Source organism: Nanorana parkeri, unplaced genomic scaffold (genome assembly GCF_000935625.1).
Source record: "Nanorana parkeri isolate BGI_ZX_2015 unplaced genomic scaffold, ASM93562v1 scaffold253, whole genome shotgun sequence".
Taxonomy (NCBI): domain Eukaryota; kingdom Metazoa; phylum Chordata; class Amphibia; order Anura; family Dicroglossidae; genus Nanorana; species Nanorana parkeri.
Window position 1 is genome coordinate 1,119,858 of NW_017306521.1, and position 21,626 is coordinate 1,141,483.

At 41.1% G+C, this 21,626-nt stretch overlaps 1 protein-coding gene across 1 annotated transcript in view; it reads right to left on the minus strand.

The window, feature by feature from the left end:
• TMEM132E (transmembrane protein 132E) overlaps positions 1-14,042 on the minus strand; it is a 405,930-nt gene extending 391,888 nt beyond the window's left edge. Inside the window, exon 1 of the mRNA XM_018556800.1 lies at positions 13,627-14,042. Within this exon, the coding sequence (XP_018412302.1) occupies positions 13,627-13,738 (112 nt within the window). The 5' untranslated portion in view covers positions 13,739-14,042. The remainder of the gene's footprint in view (positions 1-13,626) is intronic.
• Positions 14,043-21,626: the final 7,584 nt, after the last annotated feature.

Consider the following 21,626-nt stretch of genomic DNA (forward strand, 5'->3'; position numbering starts at 1 on the left):
GCAGGTAGAGGTATACGAGTGCTTGCAGCAATTTTCTCTTTTTGACAATTGCCACCTCAGCCATTTTGGAGGTGCTCGTGTGTTTTTGGCAGCACTGAGAAGAACCCACAAAAGAATATACATTTAACATTCATGTTACACTTTTCCTGCAAATATTGCTGCAGACCTGCCTATTTACCCAGCTGGCCCAGTGGGTTCTGAAGAAAATGGAAAAACACATGACATTTCATTAACTGAGCTGTCCATGCCACAACCACTGTAAATTATGTTTCTGCTGCTATAGTTAAAAGCACAGCAAGATGCTGTTCTGTTTTATCACCATGGATGGATTTACTCTCCCAAGTGTGCTCTATTAACATGAACTGTACACTCATCCCCACACGGCAAGCTCGCATTCAGCCAATGTGCCTACCTATCTTAAGATATTCATCTGTCTCAGCAATTTACTGCCTTCACTATGCAAATTATAAACATCCTTGCACACAATGGCATCACTGTAGCTAAATAAATTCTAAACTGGTAATAAATAACATTCCCAATATGCTCATGTTACAGCTCTGTGTGTGACACTGAAAACCCTGGGGCGATATCAAATAAAAAGATCAACTTTAAACCAAATAAAGTGCAGCTATCAGCAAAATAAACAAGATTACACCTAGCTCACAGTCGTGTTTGACTTTATTTTCAACATATTTACTAAGTAAGCAATAAACTGTCAAAGGTGATATGAAAACATGACACAAGTGAAATGTGCTCTGTGACTGCTAAAACAGATTTTCTTGTACGTCTATGCGTGCAGTCTGGTCTTTCCCCACCAGCAGCGGCATTAACTGAATAACTTAACAGAATCAACTGGAAAATCTACTCTTTTCTCTCCCTGGCATGTGGCGTATCAACTGCTTGATTCTAATCATTGTTAGCGCTGGCTGCCGAGGACCTTGACAAAAATAGCTTGGTACATTTAATTAAGAGACAGTTTCTATTCTGTTTATCCCCTCAAAGCATTACGATTGTGTTTTATTTGCACACACAAACAAGCGTATACCCTGTGCGACTGTTTGTTTTTTTTTTTTCTGCAGTCTTCAGATATCTAAAAAGGGAAGACTGTTGCTGATTTCTACAGCTAATCAGATGTTAGTGCAACCAACCAAGTTCTGTCATAGACAGAATCTTTGATGTTGGCAACATTCAGAAAATGTCAATTTAGTATGAGCACTTGTCCAATTTATAAAATCAAAGATACTGTGTGTAATGTATGTGTGGGATCAATACATTTATGATCATAAAATCCATTCTAGCCACAAGCAGAGCTCAGATCCCACAGGAACATGGGACCTCAGCTGCTTGTTTTTTTTGGTGTCCTCCTCCTTTTAAATCATTCTAAACAGACAGTCAGGTATAAATGTCTGTGTGAATAGAGCCTCCACTGAGCTGATAAGGATTTGGAACACGCGCAATATTCAGAGAAGTTTCTAAGGATATGGGAAGATGTTTACAGGAATTTTTGGAGGAGGACCTTGCACAGGCTACATCCATTTACCTTATCAGGGCCATTGTGCCCTGATAAGAATGCTAAGAACATGTTAATGGTAAAGACCGCAGACTGCTCAGAACCACACATCAGAAACAGACTTAACATGTTAAAATTGAGATTTGGGTGCTGCTTGCTGTAATAAAATACGGTAAAATATTACAATTGTTTTGGGGTACATTATGTTTATTTGGCAAGCCACCAGCCCCAAACACATGTTATCTGAACATCCCATTTATGTAAGTAAACATTTATTTTTTTAAATTGAAAATATAACAGAACAACAAAGAGTCTAAAGTATACCTAATGCCAAAGCTTTCTTTAGTTTAGGATAGTGTAGGTTAAAAGCCCTGTCAGTTTATTACCTAGACCTTGTTTACATGGGATTCAGCTTGCATAAGAACAATGTGTGCAGAACATTTGCAGAGCTTTCGGCAAGCATCATTGAAAACTTTAAAGCACCATTCAGCTCCAGTTTGGGAATGATAAACACAGATCCTAATTGGGCAGGTGATTGTCACTTTAAACAAGCTGCTAGCAGGCTTCAGTAAGCTTCAGAACAAAGCAAAGCTTGTTGAAAGCCTGCTAAAGTCTGTTAGGTACCAGGGACAGCCGACACACAGATTAGGTGAGCACTCCCACTGGCCTTACACAGTTGTCACCAGAACAGGTATTTTTATAGTTGGAATATTTCCCTTTATTTATGTTCTGTTGAAAACTGTAAGCGTTTGAATTTCCTATTACTATTTGTCCCTGTGACAATGGTTACCAGAACATAGAATGCGTCAACCTTCCCAGCAGGGGCATAGACAGGAAAAAATAAACAAGAGACAAGGGTTTAACACTTTCACACTCTATCCAAAGCTAGCCAAAAAGGAAACAAGTTTGCGCTTTAGACATACAGTATGTAGTACTTCAACTTTGCAGTTCTTTGCCAACTAATAGTATGTGAGGTGCATCAGTACAAAAAAATAAAAAGTTAGTGTGTAAAGGAAATGGCCTTACAAATAATGAAAACATATTCCAAACATGAAAAAAGTACATCAGCAAGCAGGAACACCGATCAAGGCTCATCAACAAGGATATACTGTATAACAGGATTGTTCCTAAATGCCTTGAGGAGACATTCAGGGCATAGTGACAGCGCCTATACCTAGCCCTTCCTGGCAGGAATGTAGGCTCACCCCATTATGCTCCCTCACTTCCTCCCTGCTTCAGCATCCCTGCTGGTCAAATTCCCCAGTTGTCTAGTGTCGTAGCTTACACAGGAGATGATATCATGGCATCCCACATGACATGGTTCAAACCAGATGATTAAGGCCTGAGCACATGGGGTAGGTCATATGATCACCACAACTCAGAAGCTCAGCTCCATTTGCAAGGGCTTTGGCAGTGCAGGGAGGCATGGATGGGTAAGTTCACATGCCTGGGCAAGGCTGGGCATGTGCAACCCTTGAAGGGTCAAAGTGACATAGGATCTTTAAAATTACAGCCTGTAAAACTACAGAACACCTGTGATCCAGTCACAATAAAAACAATTGTATGCTATGAGCTTAACAAAAGGTGATGTTGAAGGCCGGAGTCTCATTAGAACCCTGTGTGTATCCAAAGCCAGAAAGCCAGAGAGCAAAGATAAATAGCCTGATACAAAGAGCACAGGGCCTAGACCCCAGATGGTGCATAATCCTTTACTCTATTTCCTACATTTGGACAGTTTTATGTTTAGAAAAAGCCAAATGAAGTCTTCAACTGAAATACCTGTCAAAAATGGTAAAGGATTGTGGGAGCCATTAGAATCGGTGTTTATGATTACATAATGACCAATAATAATGAGAAAAGAATAAGTTGCATCTTTTGGTAAACGGTTTGCTCATGATGGTCCCATATTTCAGAGTAATAATAACCCCTTGCAAAGTGAAAAGCAGAATTTCCCCTTCTTTATCAAATAAATTATTTTCTGCTTCTACTAATGCACAATCCCACAAATTTAGGATGTGCATGAGTCATGACTATACTCCAAGAAGGACTGAAACTATTTAATAAAGACAAAAGGGCAGCCCTATTTATTGCAATGTTCTTAATATAAATATATTGTTAGGTCTATCTGTTATTTTGGCCATTTCTTGCAGTTTTCAGTGACCTATTGGATTTATGGGGTGGGAGGGGAGGTCGAGTCAGTCCAATTGACAGGCAACAAGTCTATATTACTATAACCTTGTTAAATGTACCAAAATACTGTATTTCTCTGGATAAATGTCTTTCACATTTATTTTACCTATATGCATTTTAGTGAATGTATTTATTTAGGTTTTACTTATTAGCCTCCTATTGATAGAATAAACAAATATATAGTTAATAAGTAAATGAGCATGGGCCATAAAGGAATTTTAAAAAAACCACATATCCTCAAAAGAAAGAATTAAAACACTTAATTTCAGCATGGAACTTATCACACTTTCACAATATTAGAATCAGCATGCCATTACAGTTAAATTTCAGATAATGTTTACATTATTTATAAAGGCTCTTCAGTTTGATCATAAACAGAGATAAATATTTAATTTTTAAACATGGAAGCATATATCTTATATTTATGAAACATAATTACTTCTAACCATATTTGCAAAACAACATCCATTGCAGTAAACAAGGAAAAAGAAAAAAAAAAAAAAGAAGACGGAAGGAAGATTAAAGAGTAAGATTTTCAGAAAACAGTTTTGAATAAATGCTTAAGTACAAGCTCACTACAAATTCTGTTTATAGACAGAAAATAAAAATAGGGGATTGGGGCATGAAATTGAGCTTCGACATTGAAAAATTGTTTATAAACGAGACGGAGCCTTACACAGCATAATCTCATTTTCCAATGAGATACGCTATGCAAGGCGAGGTTACAAATGAGACTAAAGTAGAAACATTGGTTTTCCTCAGCCCTCCGCAAATTCAAAATAATTTTTAAATAGTCTACAGTGGTGATATCATGGGAGGGAATTCTGAGGCTTCTGGTTTACACCATGTGCCTCTCTGTCTGTATGAAGTGCCTTCTGTTTTTTCAGACCATTACCTGTTGAACTTGATCGACCTGTGTCTTTATTCAACCTCAAATAGTATGTAATATACAATAGCACTGCAAGCAGACTTAGGGTTGTAGTACATGGGTTCTTTTGCAAGAGTACTACTCTTTAAAAAGGACTTTCATGAGCATTAAAATATTAAATACAGATTAGGTTTAGGGTTATTTAGACATTCTTAGGCCGGGCCAACCACACCATGGAAACCCATGATGCTGTGCAACCCAACCATTGTACCACTCAGCCTCCTGCATCCTAGCAACCAATGGCGCTGTTTAGCTGGCTGCAAGGGTCCTAGCAACCAATGACACTGTGCAGCAGCGCCGCCTGTGTTCTAGCAACCATTGAAAAGACAGAGGGGGTTGAAAAGAGAAAATGACTCACCCCCTCACCCTGCATACCAAGTGACAATGCTCGTCTTGGGGAGTACACATTCATCTCCTTGCTAGACGCATGGTAGGACAGCAGTAGAGGTAGGAGGGAAGTGCTGATGACCACAAATGTCAAATTGATTAGGACTAGGGATGCACCAAAACTAGTATTTGTATTGATACTAGTACTGAAACCGAGTATTTGGGTGAGTACTCATACTCGCCCAAATGCTCTGATACTTACCTCCGATACAGAAACTTCTGATCAGAGGGAGCATGGAGCCATGTTATGACCCACCTCCCGGCTTCCTGATTGGCTAGGAAGCCGGCTTCACTTGTTGCTAGGCAGCCTGGCTTCCTAACCAATCAGTAATGGGGTAATGACCCGCCTCCTGGCTTCCTGATTGGTCATGAAGTCAGGCTGCCTAGGAAGTCAGGCTGCCTAGGAACAAGTGAAGCCGGCTTCCTAGCCAATTAGGAAGCCAGGAGACGGGTCATGATGTGTTGCCCCGCTTCCCAAATGGCTAGGAAGCCAGCGTCACGTGTTGTTAGGCAGCCTGGCTTCCTAGCCAATTAGGATGCCGGGTGGCACGTCATGACTTGCCTCCTGGTTTCCTGATTGGTCAGGAAGCCACGCTGCCTAGCAACAAGTAAAGCTGGCTTCCTAGCCAATAAGGAACCTGGGAGGCAGGTCATGATCCACCACCCAGCTTCATGACAATAGGGGCAAGCAGCACCAGTTTTGGTACTCAGTATCTTTGTGCTTTAGTGGCCATCTTCAATCAGCTCAAAGTGATCAACTCTTTATCTACAACAACAGATAATCTATGTGATAAGTAATCTGTTGCTGCACAGTAGCACAAGGTGTGTTGGAACAAGTCATCCATGACTGCCCACAGAGCTCTCTCTGTGGGAGAATGTCCACAGCGCTCTCTCCAGTGTATCTCCCCCTCCGCTGCAGTGATCGTATGTCCTTCGGCGTCCTTAACTCGAGGACCACTGCAGAGGAAGGGGAGAGATGCTGGAAGGACTGGTGAGTGATGCACCAGGATCAGGTGAGTATAGCTTTTTTATTTTCAGCCCTAGACAGAAACGAGCAGTTAACCTTTGCAGTGTGGAGGTAGCCCCTTTACAAGGGTTAATAATATTTTTGCCTGGAGTTCTGCTTTAAGCAACACAGCCTTAGCAGTGAGGTAACAGCAGAAAGCTGCTCTCTCCTCCAGTCAACATATGAATGCAGAACACCTGATTGGCTGCAAGTTCTACTCCCCCTCTTCCAATCTAAATGCTGCCCTACGGGGATTTACTCAATGTCAGGTACTAATACTAGTTGCATTTAAAATACTTTGGAGGGAATAAAAAATGGAGCAGACAAATCAACTAATCAGCATCGTTCTTAAGTTTGTTCAGTTAAGGTTTAAAAATGAAAGGCAGATGCTGACTGGTTTATATGGACAACTGCTACAAATTCTGCTTGCTCCAGTTTTGATAAATTACGCTCAACATTTATTTATTTTTAATAAATATATAACTGCATTGGTGTTTTTTTAATATCTGCCCAGAGTTCAACTTTAATGTTTCACTAACAATTCACTTTGAAAATTATTTTTCCTGAATGCATCAAAATAAAGCTAACTTCAAAAAGGGAAATAAATCTTTCCTCAATTGAATGGCAAACTCTGAGCTTTACCAGTTTCTGTATTCTCCTTGTGGTCACAAGAACTTATAAGGTATATTTTACGGTAAATATCGAGGCTGCACTAATCATTAAAACATTCCAATGGGAAAAATTCAACAATTCCACAATGTGTGTGAAGGGATGAAGGCTCTGGGACTGAACTGGGTAAATTATCATTGCAAATAATCAAAACGTAATATCACAAAAAAAACTCTGACATATGGTGTACTCAGCAGAATAACCAACAGCAACCAGTCTGTAGGTTATTTATGAATCAGATTACGGTTTGTTACTTTTCAAGCCTGCCTCTACTATGTGTTAATAAACTCATGAGCCAAAGCGTAACTTTGTGCTTCACAATCCTTTCACACAAAGCTATCCAACGGCATTTCCACAACATAAGCATTTGATATCTGTGCTCCTGGGCACTCTGACTCTCAAACAGCTCCTGAATGCTCCCTATTGATCAGTGGTGTTATTGCAGCAAGCACACTAGTGCTTTTTTAAGGAATCCAGTACTACCATAGTTGACCTCTTAAAAATGCAAATTCCCCGGTTGTCACACACAACCATCAGCTTCAATATGTCTGAGCCAGTGATCCAGAACAAGAATGCAGATTAGGAAGTCACAACTGCTGACGTTCTTGTTCTGGGACAGTAACTTGAAGAGAAAGGAAACCATTGATTCAAGCTGACATCCATACACCTAGCATTTTCAGGAGAGGTCAGCAATGGGAGACTCCCTACTTAAGGACATGCTTGTTTCCGGCAGTACGAGTTTCAACATCAAAACAGATCTATTACAACAGTAAAATATTTTTCTAGGACGGTAGAGCAGTGCTGCCTATATTTTTAATCTGCGATCCAAAAAAACATTCATATAGTTAAGAAATCAAAAGAATTCATGTTCAAGTTTTTCCGACGATAAATGTTTAAATATTAAAGCAAACATGGATGTACAGTTGAGCTCAAAAGTTTGCATACTGTGGCAGAAATCGTGAACTTTTGGCGTTGATATTGAAAATATGACTGATCATGCCAAAAAACTGTTTTATTTAAGGATAGTGTTCATATGGTGCCATTTATTATCACACAGTTCTTTGGCCTTGTTACAGACACACAAGTTAAAATGGCAATTAAAAGGTTAATTTCTCACATCTGTGGCTTTTTAAATTGCAATTAGTGTCTGTGTAGAAACAGTCAATGAGTTTGTTAGCTCCCACATGGATGCATTGAGCAGGCTAGATACTGAGCCATGGGGAGCAGAAAACAACTGTCAAATGACCTGCGTAACAAGTTGATGGAACAGGATATAAAAAGATATCCGAAGTCTTGAAAATGCCGGGCAATACTGTTCAATCACTTATTAAGCAGTGAAAAAATCAGGGATCTCTTGATACCAAGCCAGGGTCAGCTAGACCAAGAAAGATTGCAGCCACAACTGCCAGAAGAATTGTTCGGGATACAAAGAAAACCCCACAGGTAACCTCAGGAGAAATACAGGCTGCTCTGCAAAAAGACGGTGTGATTGTTTCAAGGAGCACAATACAACAACACTTGAATAAAAATGAGCCGCATGGTCGAGTTGCCAGAAAGAAGACTTTACTGCACCAATGCCACAAAAAAAGCCCGGTTTCAATATGCCCAACAACACCTTGACACACCTCACAGCTTCTGGCACACTGTAAGTTGGAGTGATGAGACCAAAATAAAGCTTTATTGTCACAACCATAAGCGCCATGTTTGGAGAGGGGTCAACAAGGCTTATAGCAACAAGAATATCACCCCCACTGTGAAGCATGGTGGAGGCTCACTGATGTTTTGGGGGGGTGTTAGCTCTAAAGGCACGGGGAATCTGGTGAAAATTGATGGCAAGATGAATGCAGCATGTTATCAGAAAAAAACTTGCAAACAATTTGCATTCTTCTGCATGGAAGGTTCTGGTGTGGCCATCACAGTCTCCTGACCTTAATATCATCGAACCCTCTGGGGAGATCTAAAACATGCAGTTGAACAAAGACAACCACATACTTTGCATGACCTAGAGGCATTTTGCCAAGACGTATATCATCTGCAAGAATTTGGGGCTCACAGACAATGATTACAAAAGACTGCACGCTGTAATTTATTCTAAAAGGGGGCAATACACAGTATTAAGAACTAAGGGTATGCAGACTTTTAAAAAGGAGTAATTTCATTTTTTGCCATGTTTTGTTTTATGATTGTGCCATTCTGTTATGACCAGCAGTTAAATATGGGAAGAATCCCATAAGAAATAAATGTGTTTTGCATGCTCACTCATGTTTTCTTTACAAATGGTACATATATTACCAATTCTCCAAGGGTATGCAAACTTTTGAAAACAATTCTATATATTGCCTACTAGTCTTCTCCTATAGGGCCAAGTATTCTACTTTGACAGTCACATTCATATCCTACAAGAGTGAATGTTTATGGGCTCAGTGAGCTGTATATTAGCTAAAGTAGGTATTCAACTCATCATGTAATTATAATGAACAATGAGTAACCAAATCACTAAGGATTTTCAAATGTCCTATTGTATTCCTAGCAATTTTAGAAAGCATAGCTAATAAATATGTCTTATGTGCGTGAACATTTTTTGGGGGTCTTGCCAAACACGCTGCTGTTCAGCAATATCTGGCCATATATGTTGCAATCTCTAATTAAAAAATTCTAGTTATATCCTATCAGGTAGATCCTGGCACTACATAATTGTAGGTACGGATGCACCGATACCAGTGCCGATATTTGGCATTTTCATGAGAACTACCAGGGTTGCAGCCGGGACCTGGCTCTGGCGCTCCACCACTGTCCTGAAATCATTAGTCGATATTGTTTTAGAAAAACTGTCACAGTTTATCAGTACTTGTACTTGCAAAATGGTATCGGTACATCCTTTTATATATGTTTATAAAAACAAAAATCGTACATTAAAACAGAGATGTACAAATCCCAGGAGCTCCGTGTGTTCCTTACAAATGACTGCTGCCTCCTAACTTTTGAGTTTTTCTCTAGTCTAGTCTTGGAGCTCAAAAAGTATCTTTATTTGTACCGAGTCCGGTACTTGGTATCGGTGCATCCCTAATTGTATGTAAATCTAAATTAAAGGAGAACTATGAGGTGAGTGCTTTTCACTCACCTCATAGTTCTAGCCGACCTGTGATAATGAGACTGTCACAGGTCGGCTCAGTAGATCGGGAAGTGAGCGAACACATACCGGGTTCGCTCGCCTCTCGATCCTGTCACGGCTCTCTGCCGTGACAGGGGGAGGGGCTGGATTCCCCTCTCCCCGCTCCGATCTGCCAGCGCTGACTGGCGAAACGGACGGGGGAGGGGGCGGGTACAGCTGGCTCTGCCTCTAGATAGGCAGAGCCAGCTGTCACTCACGCAGCTGGGCGGATCCCGTCATCTACGTCGGGATCCGCTCCGGCGTCTCAGTATATCGCGAGCTGTAGCTTGCGGTATACTGAGCTTAGGGTAACGGGAGGACGCTAGTTTGTGTCCTCCCGTTACCCTAAGGAGAACTATGGGGAAAAACACTGACCCCATAGTTCTCCTTTAAATTTTACAATCTGAATCAAAAGTGCATACAAAATTATTATTTCCTTAATTATGAATTAAATGGATGTCATGTTCCATGGCTCATGCATGCTCATTATTTCCTGGAACCTTATGTTCAGTCACATTACTGGTCAACATTGAGCATGCACAGATGACACAGCACTCTTCAGTTACAATATAATTCTGTTAGGTACACATCTTCCATCCCCATTTACATAGTAGCATATGTCTTAAAGCAGAACTCATGGCAAATTCTTTATTGGCTGTGAAGCCAGCTCCATGCTACCTGGTGACGAGGGTGCATGGAGCTGGCTTCCCAACCAATCAGGAAGCCAGGCGACAATACAGTATAGGGATAGGCATCGGGAACATTTGGGCAAGTACTCGTCCAAATACTTGGTATCAGCATCAATACCGGCATTAATACCGGTGCATTGCTAGTGGTAGACAATGGATAGCTGACAAAGTGACTCCAGAAGCTGCGTTATTTGCACACGTAGGTGCCAGCAAACTAAATAGTAAGCACAGACACAAACCACAGCAAAGTGAAGAATAGAATAAGCAAAAAATTTAAGTTAATAAAACGCTATTGTTAAAATCACACAGAACATCCTAAAGACAGAAAATATAAATGAGGACTTTTGTGTAGCATTACTTAACTTGCTATACAAATTTGGTTATCGGTATTTAAAATAATGCATACTTGTTTTGGCACTTGGGGTTATCGAGCATAAGCTATCCCATGTAAACGTATTTAATAAGATAGTGCTATTGCAAAGAAAACAACAAGGGCACCATAGTGTCTTCAGCATACTGGAAAATCTCTGCTCATGAGGCACTAATCCTTTTCCTAATAGAGAATAAAGTGTTGGATGTTAGTCAATTTGCATTAAAGATTAAGCAGATCTCAGCACGCTTGAATATGAAACGATGTCAGCTCAGCCCTAATGGTTGGCCACCTGTAAGGTATGTAACAGAACATAACTGTTGCCTAATCCAACTCTTAATACCCTTATCCGTAAAAACAAATGCAGGAGAGAACAATCAATCCCCATTGAGTGCACTATCCTGGACAGTCTCTAATGCCAGTGCTGGAGGTGATTGCATAAGGTATAAACATGCTCGCTAGTTTATGTCTATGGCTTGATCATTCCGCAGAAGAGTTGTGCAGCAACTGTCTTATGTCTGTGGGCACATTTGGTGGCAGACACTGGGTGTGAGATTTGCAGCACAGTGCTCCTGGATTGAATCCCCACCAGAAGTAATTTCTGCAAGCAGATTAAGTATTCTTCGCCCACAAAAGAAATATATAAATGCAGTGTAATAGGTTCCAATGTAGAAATTGGTTCTACTGTAAACAGCAGAAAAGATTTAAGAGTGGAGCTACACCTAACACAAGCACAGGCATATTAAAAGCACAGTATATAAAAATTGCCTACGTGTTAGCCTTTTTATTGTATTATTTTTTGTCTTATCAGCAAAAACGACAGATGATCATGTCTATGCTCTTTATCATATACAGAACTCAAAACCCACGCCTCTCCCTAGAGAGGCAGCGTCCTCCCTGACCATCTACGTTGAAGTGGATTTAGCATTGAACGACAAATACACTGTCATTTTGAGAAGTCATTTACATTTTCCAAGTGAAATAAACAACCAGATGCCATAGCACAAACAGACTGTGCTAAAAGAAACACATTCTGCAACAGGCATTGGTGTAATAAAATTACCTTTTAGTAAAAAAAACAAACATTGTAAGATGTCTGCTGGGGAATGTAAAAATCAGAGCAATAAAGCCAAAATAGATTCACCCTATTTGACTGAGATGACAGCAGGCATATATTTTAAGGATGTTATTACATAGACGATTCTACTGTAAATAGAAAATGTACAGTTCTTCCCATCTGCTAGGCTTCATCAGCTCAGCATTGACATAAATGGTGATCACTCTGTCACACGAGCGTGAAGGAGGGCAATCAAGTTCCAAAAATGCCACATGCAATGATTGCCCCCCATGCTGGTGTGACAATAAAAGTGATTCCTATTCATGTCTGTGTCAAAGCAATACAACTTGGAATAGTCTACAGATGTAACGCTTTACTGTTAAGAAAAGCACAGTGCTGATGGTCTCCTAAAGGTAAAAATGGACAGCATTTATCGAAAAACAATTCGGTCTATTTGGTAAGTGGAAAAACAATGGTGTGCAGTAAGCCATTAACCAATCAGAAATCAGCTTGTGATTTGTCCACGATAAGATGTCAAAGATCATTTCTAACTGGTTGCCATGGGGTGCTGCATCCCTTTGGACAGCTCTTTGCATTAAATAAAAATGTCTATAGAATGTAGACATAACATACCTAGAGGTTACTAAATATTGATCAGCCCGGTACTACAAGTATATGAGAAAACCTATGCATTTTACATTTCAGTATCCCTCCAACTGTTTGCCCTACTCTTCCAGCTGTATTGCATTTTGCATTTCAATCATGCAACAAATGGACCTTGTAATCGCATTAACTCTTTACTTTTCTATTAGTATGCAATGCTACACACGCTTCGCTTCTTTAAATAACATTAGCAAGCACTGGGAATGCAAAGAGACAAAGCTCAACAGTGCACAAATCCCTATGCTGAGACACATCCACTGAATTTCTATTTAATTAGTATCTGCATCTCCACATTATGTCCCATGATGCTGTCATGCTTTTCTTTAGCCTCTGGATCTAGAACGCACAAAAGAGTTAAAAGAGATCCACAGGGGGGCAACAATTACAGAAAGAACAGCATGTATGTGACATCTCACAATACACATCCGTGTCAGAGTGAAGTGCCCAGGGGTTTTTTGAAGACCAAGCAGAATATGTCACACCTTTACCAGAAAAGCTTCATGCCACCTATGACATTTGTAAGTACTGCTCATAAAAGAGACAGGAACATCCTCGGTCCAGCCAGATGATCTATGAGCAACAATGCTGCGGATTCAATAAAACATCAGATCACAACCAGTTGCAAGTTGGACCAGTGTTAACAGCAGACACATGCATTGAACCAGAGGAGACTTATAACCAAACATGAATTACATTTGTGTAACTAATACGAACAACAGTATGTTCTTCTTCATTAAGTGGTAGACCTGAGCATCCTGCCTGAGGGACATCATCATTTACTAGAATCACAAAGCACCAACAAAACCTAACCACACCTCTAGCGGTACCCTTACATGTATTTCAGCGAACGTACTGAATTTAAATGGAAACAACTCTAGAATGCTTTATTTTAGAAGCATCACTGTAGCTTCTAGTCAGCATGTGATTCATAGCCCTTGCTACAGTTGCATGCCATGCATACATTGTGAAGATTATTACTGTCTGTTTGCTGTTGGATATCACTTACCCCTGGCAGTGATGAGAATCAGAAGGCAGCAGTAGATGTAGCAGTTGTCATAGTGGCCATGGTAGTGAGAGAAGCTCCACAACAGCCCTGGGCATCTTCTCCTGGCAGTCATAGTGAGTATCTGGCACCTTGGTTTCAGGAGCCACAAAAGCAGTGTCCAGCTCCTATGGCAAGCTTTCTTGTAGTTCAGCTGCAATGGCACTCTCTGTATACTCCTTTTCCAACAGATTACATTTACCAATAATTTGAGACACCAGCTCCCCTATGCATATTGTTCACTATGTGAATGACCTAAAGGATACAACACATCAGCACCAGCATTACATCTCATAGCTTCTTCTTCTTCCCTTGCGATTATTTAAATTCTGGCATGTTGCCTTGTTTCAAAAGGAATGCAGAAGCAATACCATAGCAATGTTTTTGCGCTCCGCTTAGTGCTGTAAGCAATCACATGACCGAGCCGGACGCTACGCAGGGGCCGGACGTGCGAGAAACTGGACAGTGGCAATTTAACCAATGCATCAATCTTTTAATATAGCGCTGCGGAGCTGTTATCGCACTGGAGTGATTAATTTTCTTATAATCCTTAAAGGGAGAATCTGGCCATGAGAACAGAATGAACTGAGCATCTAAAAAATCCCAAATCCTTCAGCTGTGTTTGAAGCCGTGGAAAAGGCAGCTATTGAAAGTTTGGATAGAAAAAGTTATGGGCTGTGTATTCCTCTTTGTAGAGTTTTCTTAGTTAATCCAGACAACACCTGAGAGGAGGCAGAGCAAGACCACCCCTGTAGGCTGCTGACAAAATCCTGACCAGGGCAAAAGTAGCTTAGTTCCCAAGGCACGTTGTTTATACAGTCTGCACCGTTCAATGGAAACAAACGACAGTTATCCAAAACCCAACCAGGACCAATATCATCCACAGCACAAGGATCTGCTCATCTCTAGACACACTAGGCTCTTCCTCAGCGAGTTGAATCAGCGCTGCCCAAGTTTTGCTCGGAGCATTAATAACAACCTGCAGGCATTTGCGAAGAGAGGCATCATAGACCACATTCCTGACAGCTCCGTCCTTCCAGACTCTAGATGAGAATTAGATCATCGCAGCGGCCAGCCATCCAAGCCTCGCCGACAGACTGATCTCTATGCACTTGTGCCATACACAGGGCTGCTGATACAGGACTCAACTAAAGAGACACACAAAATGCTCAATAGTGAAGAACAAAGCCACAGATGAAAATGGGGAAAAAAACAGGAGTTTCCATGATTTTATCACAGATGCCTGAAGCTACAATGCACAGGGTGAAGAAGAGGACAGGACGTGATGGGGAGGGAGAAGCAGAGCTGAGCTTCCCTGCTGATGTCGGTTACCTCCTCCTGTCTCCAGCGCTGCTAGCTGCTCAATGACTTGGAGGAGTCAAGAGCTCCTGTGTTATATCAAAGGACGCATCTCTGGCATCCCTTTAGATGTGCATGCTTCTTGCTGGTCCCTGCCAGACTGTCTTTGCTGCAGATCAGTTGTTCACTTTAGGACTCTGCTAAGGGCTGGATTTGGTCACTTTTACTGAGTTTTTTTCTTTCCACACTGATCGGATATGATATGGCTTATTGTAGATGTGGAAAAACGACAATTTCCTAATGTTTCTTTCCAGGACTTAGATAAAGAAATGTTATTCATTAATAAAACAAGAGGCAATCTTCTGCTCTACAAAGACTTTTACCCAAAAATGGAGCACTTGCTCATATGGGTTTCATCTTTATTCTCTTAGAAAATAAAAGAGAGAGAGAGAGAGAATGAGAGCGAGAAAGAGAATGAGAGTGAGCGAGAGAAAGAGAGAGAGAGGGAGAATAAGAGAGAGAGAGAGCGAGATTCCTGGTGTCTTTTAAAAATGTTAATTGTTGGTAACCTAGTATTGTGCAAATCAAATATTATTTGGAAAGGAGGTATTTAAAAAGTCCAAGAGCTACTTATTTTTTGCAGTTACTTAAAAAATGTATCCTATCATGACTATTCTAATCTAATAAAAAAAAGGAATATGCCATTAAATATATTATTAATGATGTTTTACAAATATTGATTTCAAGCTGTAGAGGGACTACAAATCCCAGCAATACATTATATAACAATGCAAAATAATACCAGCTATAGAGAACTAAAATACTAGCAATACATTATATAGCAATGCAGACTAATACCATCAGCTATAGAGGACTACAAATCCCAGTAATACATTATACAGCAATGTAGAATAATAGTATATGAATTTTCTACATACTTTGTGTTGCAGCTGTGCTCCGGGTTGCCGGCCTGATATCTTGGATGGAAGGTCTCAGAGGGGGCGCACACGCCCAGGGTCTCAGCGGGGGCGCACACGCCGAGGGTCTCAGCTGCCGAAGCTTTGGCTCAACTGATCCAGATGTTCGATCGGCTGACCGAAGGCAGCTGAAGGAAGCCAATGTACAGCTGATTTTAGTCGGTGTACGGCTGAAATCAGCCGAATAAGACTGAAGTGAATAGCCAAACAGCGTTCGGCTCACTTCACTTCGGCTGGGTTATTCACTTGGCTGCCTTCGGCAGCTTTGTGAATAACCCCCTTTGTGTTTCAACTAGATACTTGCTCTAGTATTTCTTACTGATTCGGGGTACTAGATTACATCACTGTCCGCAGTTCGATCTCATCAAGTAGCACTCAAAACTCAGAAGGGAGCATACTTTTTTAGTTATAGATGGCTTATAATCAGGGACGTAACTAGAAATCACAGGGCCCCATAGCAAAATCTTGACTTTGTGAGATCACACGCACAAAGTCTGATAAAAGTGACATTTCACGACCGATCAGCTGTTCAACGGCAGATCGGTTCTCCTACATATACGATCTGCGATGCCGATCTGGAACAGCTGAGAAAACATTGGAATTCTTCACCTTTTGCCGGTCACATAATCCACCACCGAAAAAGTGGGCATCATTACATTAAAATGTGTGACGAGTCACACATTCCACCGCCAAAAAACTGGGCGGGATTACGTTAAAATGTGTGACCATGTGACCGGTCACACATTCTAATGCAGTCACAAACTTTGATAGAACACTGGAACACGCATAGCCCACCATAGACCCTAGCCCTTTGACGGCAACCATATTGTTGCTGTGGCAACAAATCTCCCCTACAGGCAATAGTTCACCCTGACATGCTTTAGATCTCCCCGGCATGCAGCAGACAGAAATCCCCCCCACATGCGACAGAAATTACCCCCCGCCCACACACAAAATGCAGCAGAGATCTCCCCCCATCAGATTAAGTTCTTCGCAGCACAGCCAGTAGTGGATCTCTCTGATCAGGCTGCTGCTCTGTGCATCCTCATGGCCAAAGCCCCAGTACGGCTGCATGTGTTCTGTTCACCGGCCACTGTCCGGCCGGCAGCGGCCACCGGCACGCTCCCCTCACCCTCCACATTGCTGTGCCCAGGGCAGCCGCTGTGTGCGCTCCTATCCCAGGACCCGGCCGGGAAGCTTACAATCTTGCTCCTGACCTGGTCCCCCTCTGTGGCGGCCCCACAGCGCCCGCATGGGTCGCTATGGAGGTAGTTCCGCCACTGCTTATAATGACCCCAAAGGCTCTTCTGGGTCCTCCCCAAACACAGAAATAGTATGAATAGGTTTTTTTATACACTTTTGCAATTGCAGGTGGGAGCCTGCCCAAGACCCTAACCCATGCTTTAATTGCTGGTTGTTTTACTTAAATAACAAAATTAATATGCTGATATCACATTGTGTCCTAAATCACAGAATCCCTAAAACATCTCACAGGGCAAACATAACATGAAAATATGGTTGGAAACTTCTCAAGCACGCACGGAAAACTATTCATTTTATAACTGTACAGTTCTCCAACTCTCATTGGTACCTCTATAACACAGACACTATAATTACTTCTCATTCAGCAGAAATGTTAAGGGAAAAGAATTAAAAGTTCCACAAGCCCTTCATTGCACATAGAGATCTCCGATCCTTAGAGCAATCGCCTCTGAGGAATAACTGAATAACTGCAGGGCTGTAACCACCATCCTCCTACTAGTTTCATAGTGCAGCCATTTACATAAGACAAGGACAACCGTATCTTGTGGGTTTGTACATACAGCAACATCCATGTACACTTTTACTGTAGGCATCTAAAGGGATGCTGAGGATCCTTTCTTTGATATAACACTGGCTTTGCAGTTAGCTGTAAGAGGGGGCAGCAGTAGGTAAATAGCTGTGATACTAAACCGACTTAAAGAAATCACAGTTGTCACTATAAACCTGGCATGGACCACTGTGCCTTGTATAGGAATCATTTCCACTGAGTGTAGACAATCTGGGTCCGAAGGGAATTTCAAAGACACAGTCTTGTGTATTCTAGTCTACATTCTACTGATATGTTATTACCATTATTTGTAAACAAAGATTTTTTTTTTTGCATTTGCGGAAATAATTATATGTGATTCAAACAAGCAACACAACCTGATATGGCCAAAGCATTTTTATAATTCATACTTTGACTGTTTATTTTATTTTTTTATAGTTACCCTTTCTTTTGTATAATAAAGGTTACAGTTTACCTTTGTACAATCATACAGTGTGTAAAACGTTCATAGTCCTTTAAATGTATAAATAAAATACATGGCAATTTTCCAAGTTACACCTTCAGGTATACAAAACACAAAAATTCCCCGGCCTCAGCCTGCCAGCCAGCCTGCAACCAAACAAGTAGCCCTGCCAACAGTATGCATTAAAATCAGAGGTTTTAGTTGCATTTCTAGTTTGACACCCTCAGGTATGCAATCTCTGTAAGAAAAATTGTAAACAATGGGTAGAGAACCATGTGCTTATAATGCAAACAGAAGCCACCCCCTCTGCAAAGCCAATGTCCGACCTGTTGGCCTTTTCTGGCAAGGAACCCATTGTTTACATTTGTGCATAGGGACAGGGTGCTGCTTAAGCCTAGGACTTGCATTACTGTCCCTGCTCATGTTTTCCTCAACATAGCAGGGATTTACACAATGTCATGGCAGATATGTAAAACGGTATACAACACAAATGTGCAAAGCAGTGGAGGCAGTCACCATGAGGAAATGCGTTAAAGAGATTTTTTGCAACGCTGCCTCAGAGTACAACCCCAGATGCAGACAGACTGCATCCAATAACATAGGTCAGGGGTAATGGATTAGAATGTAAGGTGTGGTGAGTAAATTGTTCATCGAGCAGAGGTCCAAATAGTGGTCTGGGCAGAACAGTCTCTCAGTCCGTGACGTTATCACGGTCTGACATTTAGGCTGCATTCACACCAGTAGCTGCACTATAAATCCTTTCTAACCGTTTGCCACCATCCACACCCAGCTAGTTATACCCTGTAGCTTGTTTTCACTGTCACAAGTCTTTTGACAACTGCTTCACTTTCAAGCCATAGGTTGCCCCAATGGAACTATGGCCATCTCACCCAAACTCTATAAGTTACTGCTAGTGGCTGCTAAGAGCAAGCAAAGAATGAGCTAGTGCCTACACCTCTGCTGTAAAAAGATAGTTGCAAGCTAGTTGGTTGTTATAGAGCATAGTTCTTTGTCAGGTATATGGATACATTATTCTTAACTGGGCTCCTAGAACCATGTGCATTGCTAGGCTGACATACAGACATATTTCCACGTTATATTGAAATATGACTGTTTTCCTAGAAGATTTAAATCACGGGTTTTTTTTATGGAAATCTTGTCAAATCAGTGAACCTCAAAACATTACTTGGCCAACTCCGTATCATTATAACACACAAGTGTCATGCTCAATAAGACTTCGATGAACACACATGCTTTTGGCAGATGGTCGAGTGCATTGTCAAGAGGAGCAAAGAACTGTTATTCAAGACTCAATCCCCCCTTTTAGCAGTAATCTCATCACTACTCATTAAATGCAATGTAGAATATACTGTATACTAGCACATCATTGTGTTTGACCCTAAGGGAAAAACTGATTTACTAGTCAGTACAAATAAGTTTTTCAGGGCTGTAAAATAGCATACTAAAGTACAGACTTTTTTAACATACTGTATGTAATATGTTCAATTTTCTAGTTGGTGATTATGTCCCAAAATCTCATTCAGTAAAAAATGCCAATTTACAGGGTTATTCACAAAGCTGCCGAAGGCAGCCGAGTGAATAACCCAGCCGAAGTGAAGTAAGCTGAACGCTGTTCGGCTATTCACTTCTGGCTGGTACGGCTGATTTCAGCCATACATCGGCTAAAATCAGCCGTACATCGGCTGTCTTCAGTCAGCCGACTCTGCTTTTAGAGACTCTGCTTTTAGAGATTCCTCGGCATAAGTGTAAAATCCCTTTAACAGATCCACATGCATTTTAGATAACTTAAGAACCACAGCTACATGTAAAAATAGAACACAGATTTGCAGTAGCTTGTTTCATGTACCGAAAATAATAAGCATATCTAACTGACCGGACATTACTGAGATTAAGTAAAGCGTGTATACCTTAAACCCATATAATGCCTTGTTAGGAAGCGAGCAATGTGTATAACATGTATTTAGAGGACAAGCAGTTTCGTAAAATTTCTCATTATAGCTGCAATGTGGTGTTATTAGTGGTAAAATGCCATTATAAACTCTTGGCCTTAAAAAGACTGTTAGGCAACCACAAGTAATATTATGACAGTTATATTAGGCCTCATTTAATGAGAATGAGGTGTTACTAGGAACAAATATAACAATACATTTCATAATTAAAATATGTATTCTGAGTTATTTGCATGGAATGTTTAGAGCTAAGGAAGGACTGAATATTAGTATAACAATGTTAGGATGAGGACGGAAATAAAATTATATTTTACAAACAAAAACAAAATAAAAAACTAACAAACAGTATTCTAGCAATATTCTAGAGATGTTGAATACATGCCTACTTATATATTGAACTTAATACTGTACAAAATTGACGCCTTAATAAAGGTGGGCCACCCACCATGAGAAATTGGTTGCCTTATAATATTTCCTGTGTTGCATTTTGCTCTTTGAGTGCCCTACCACAACAAATGAGTATTGGATCCATCAGTAGTGAATCACTGTACATTTTCTGTCCCCTCAAAATATCTGAACACACAGCCATTAATGTCTAAACCGCTGGCAACAAAAAAGTGAGTACATCCCTAAGTGAAAATTTTCAAATTGGGCCCAAAGTGTCAATATTTTGTGTGGCCACCATTATTTTCCAGCACTGCCTTAACCCTCTTGGGCACGGAGTTCACCAGAGCTTCACAGGTTGCCACTGGAGTCCTCTTCCACTCCACCTTCCGTTTGAGGATGCCCCACAGATGCTCAATAGGGTTTAGGTCTGGAGACATGCTTGGCCAGTCCATCACATTTACCCTCAGCTTCTTTAGCAAGGCAGTGGCAGTAGGTCACAGTACATGTTGGCATTCATGGTTCCCTCAATGAACTGTAGCTCCCCAGTGTCGGTAGCACTCATGCAGCCCCAGACCATGACACTTCCACCGCCATGCTTGACTGTAGGCGAGACACACTTGTCTTTTTACTCCTCACCTGGTTACCACCACACACGCTTGACACCATCTGAACCAAATACGTTTATCTTGGTCTCATCAGACCACAGGACATGTTTCCAGTAATCCATGTCCTTAGTCTGCTTGTCTTTAGCAAACTGTTTGCGGGCTTTCTTGTGCATCATCTTTAGAAGAGGCTTCCTTCTGGGACGACAGCCATGCAGACCAATTTGATGCAGTGTGCGGCGTATGTTCTGAGCACTGGCAGGCTGACCCCCCCACCCCTTCAACCTCTGTAGCAATGCTGGCAGCACTCATACGTCTATTTACCAAAGACAACCTCTGGATATGACAATGAGCATGTACACTCAACTTCTTTGGTCGACCATGGCGAGGCCTGTTCTGATTGAAACCTGTCCTGTTAAACCTTTGTATGGTCTTGGCCACCGTCCTGCAGCTCAG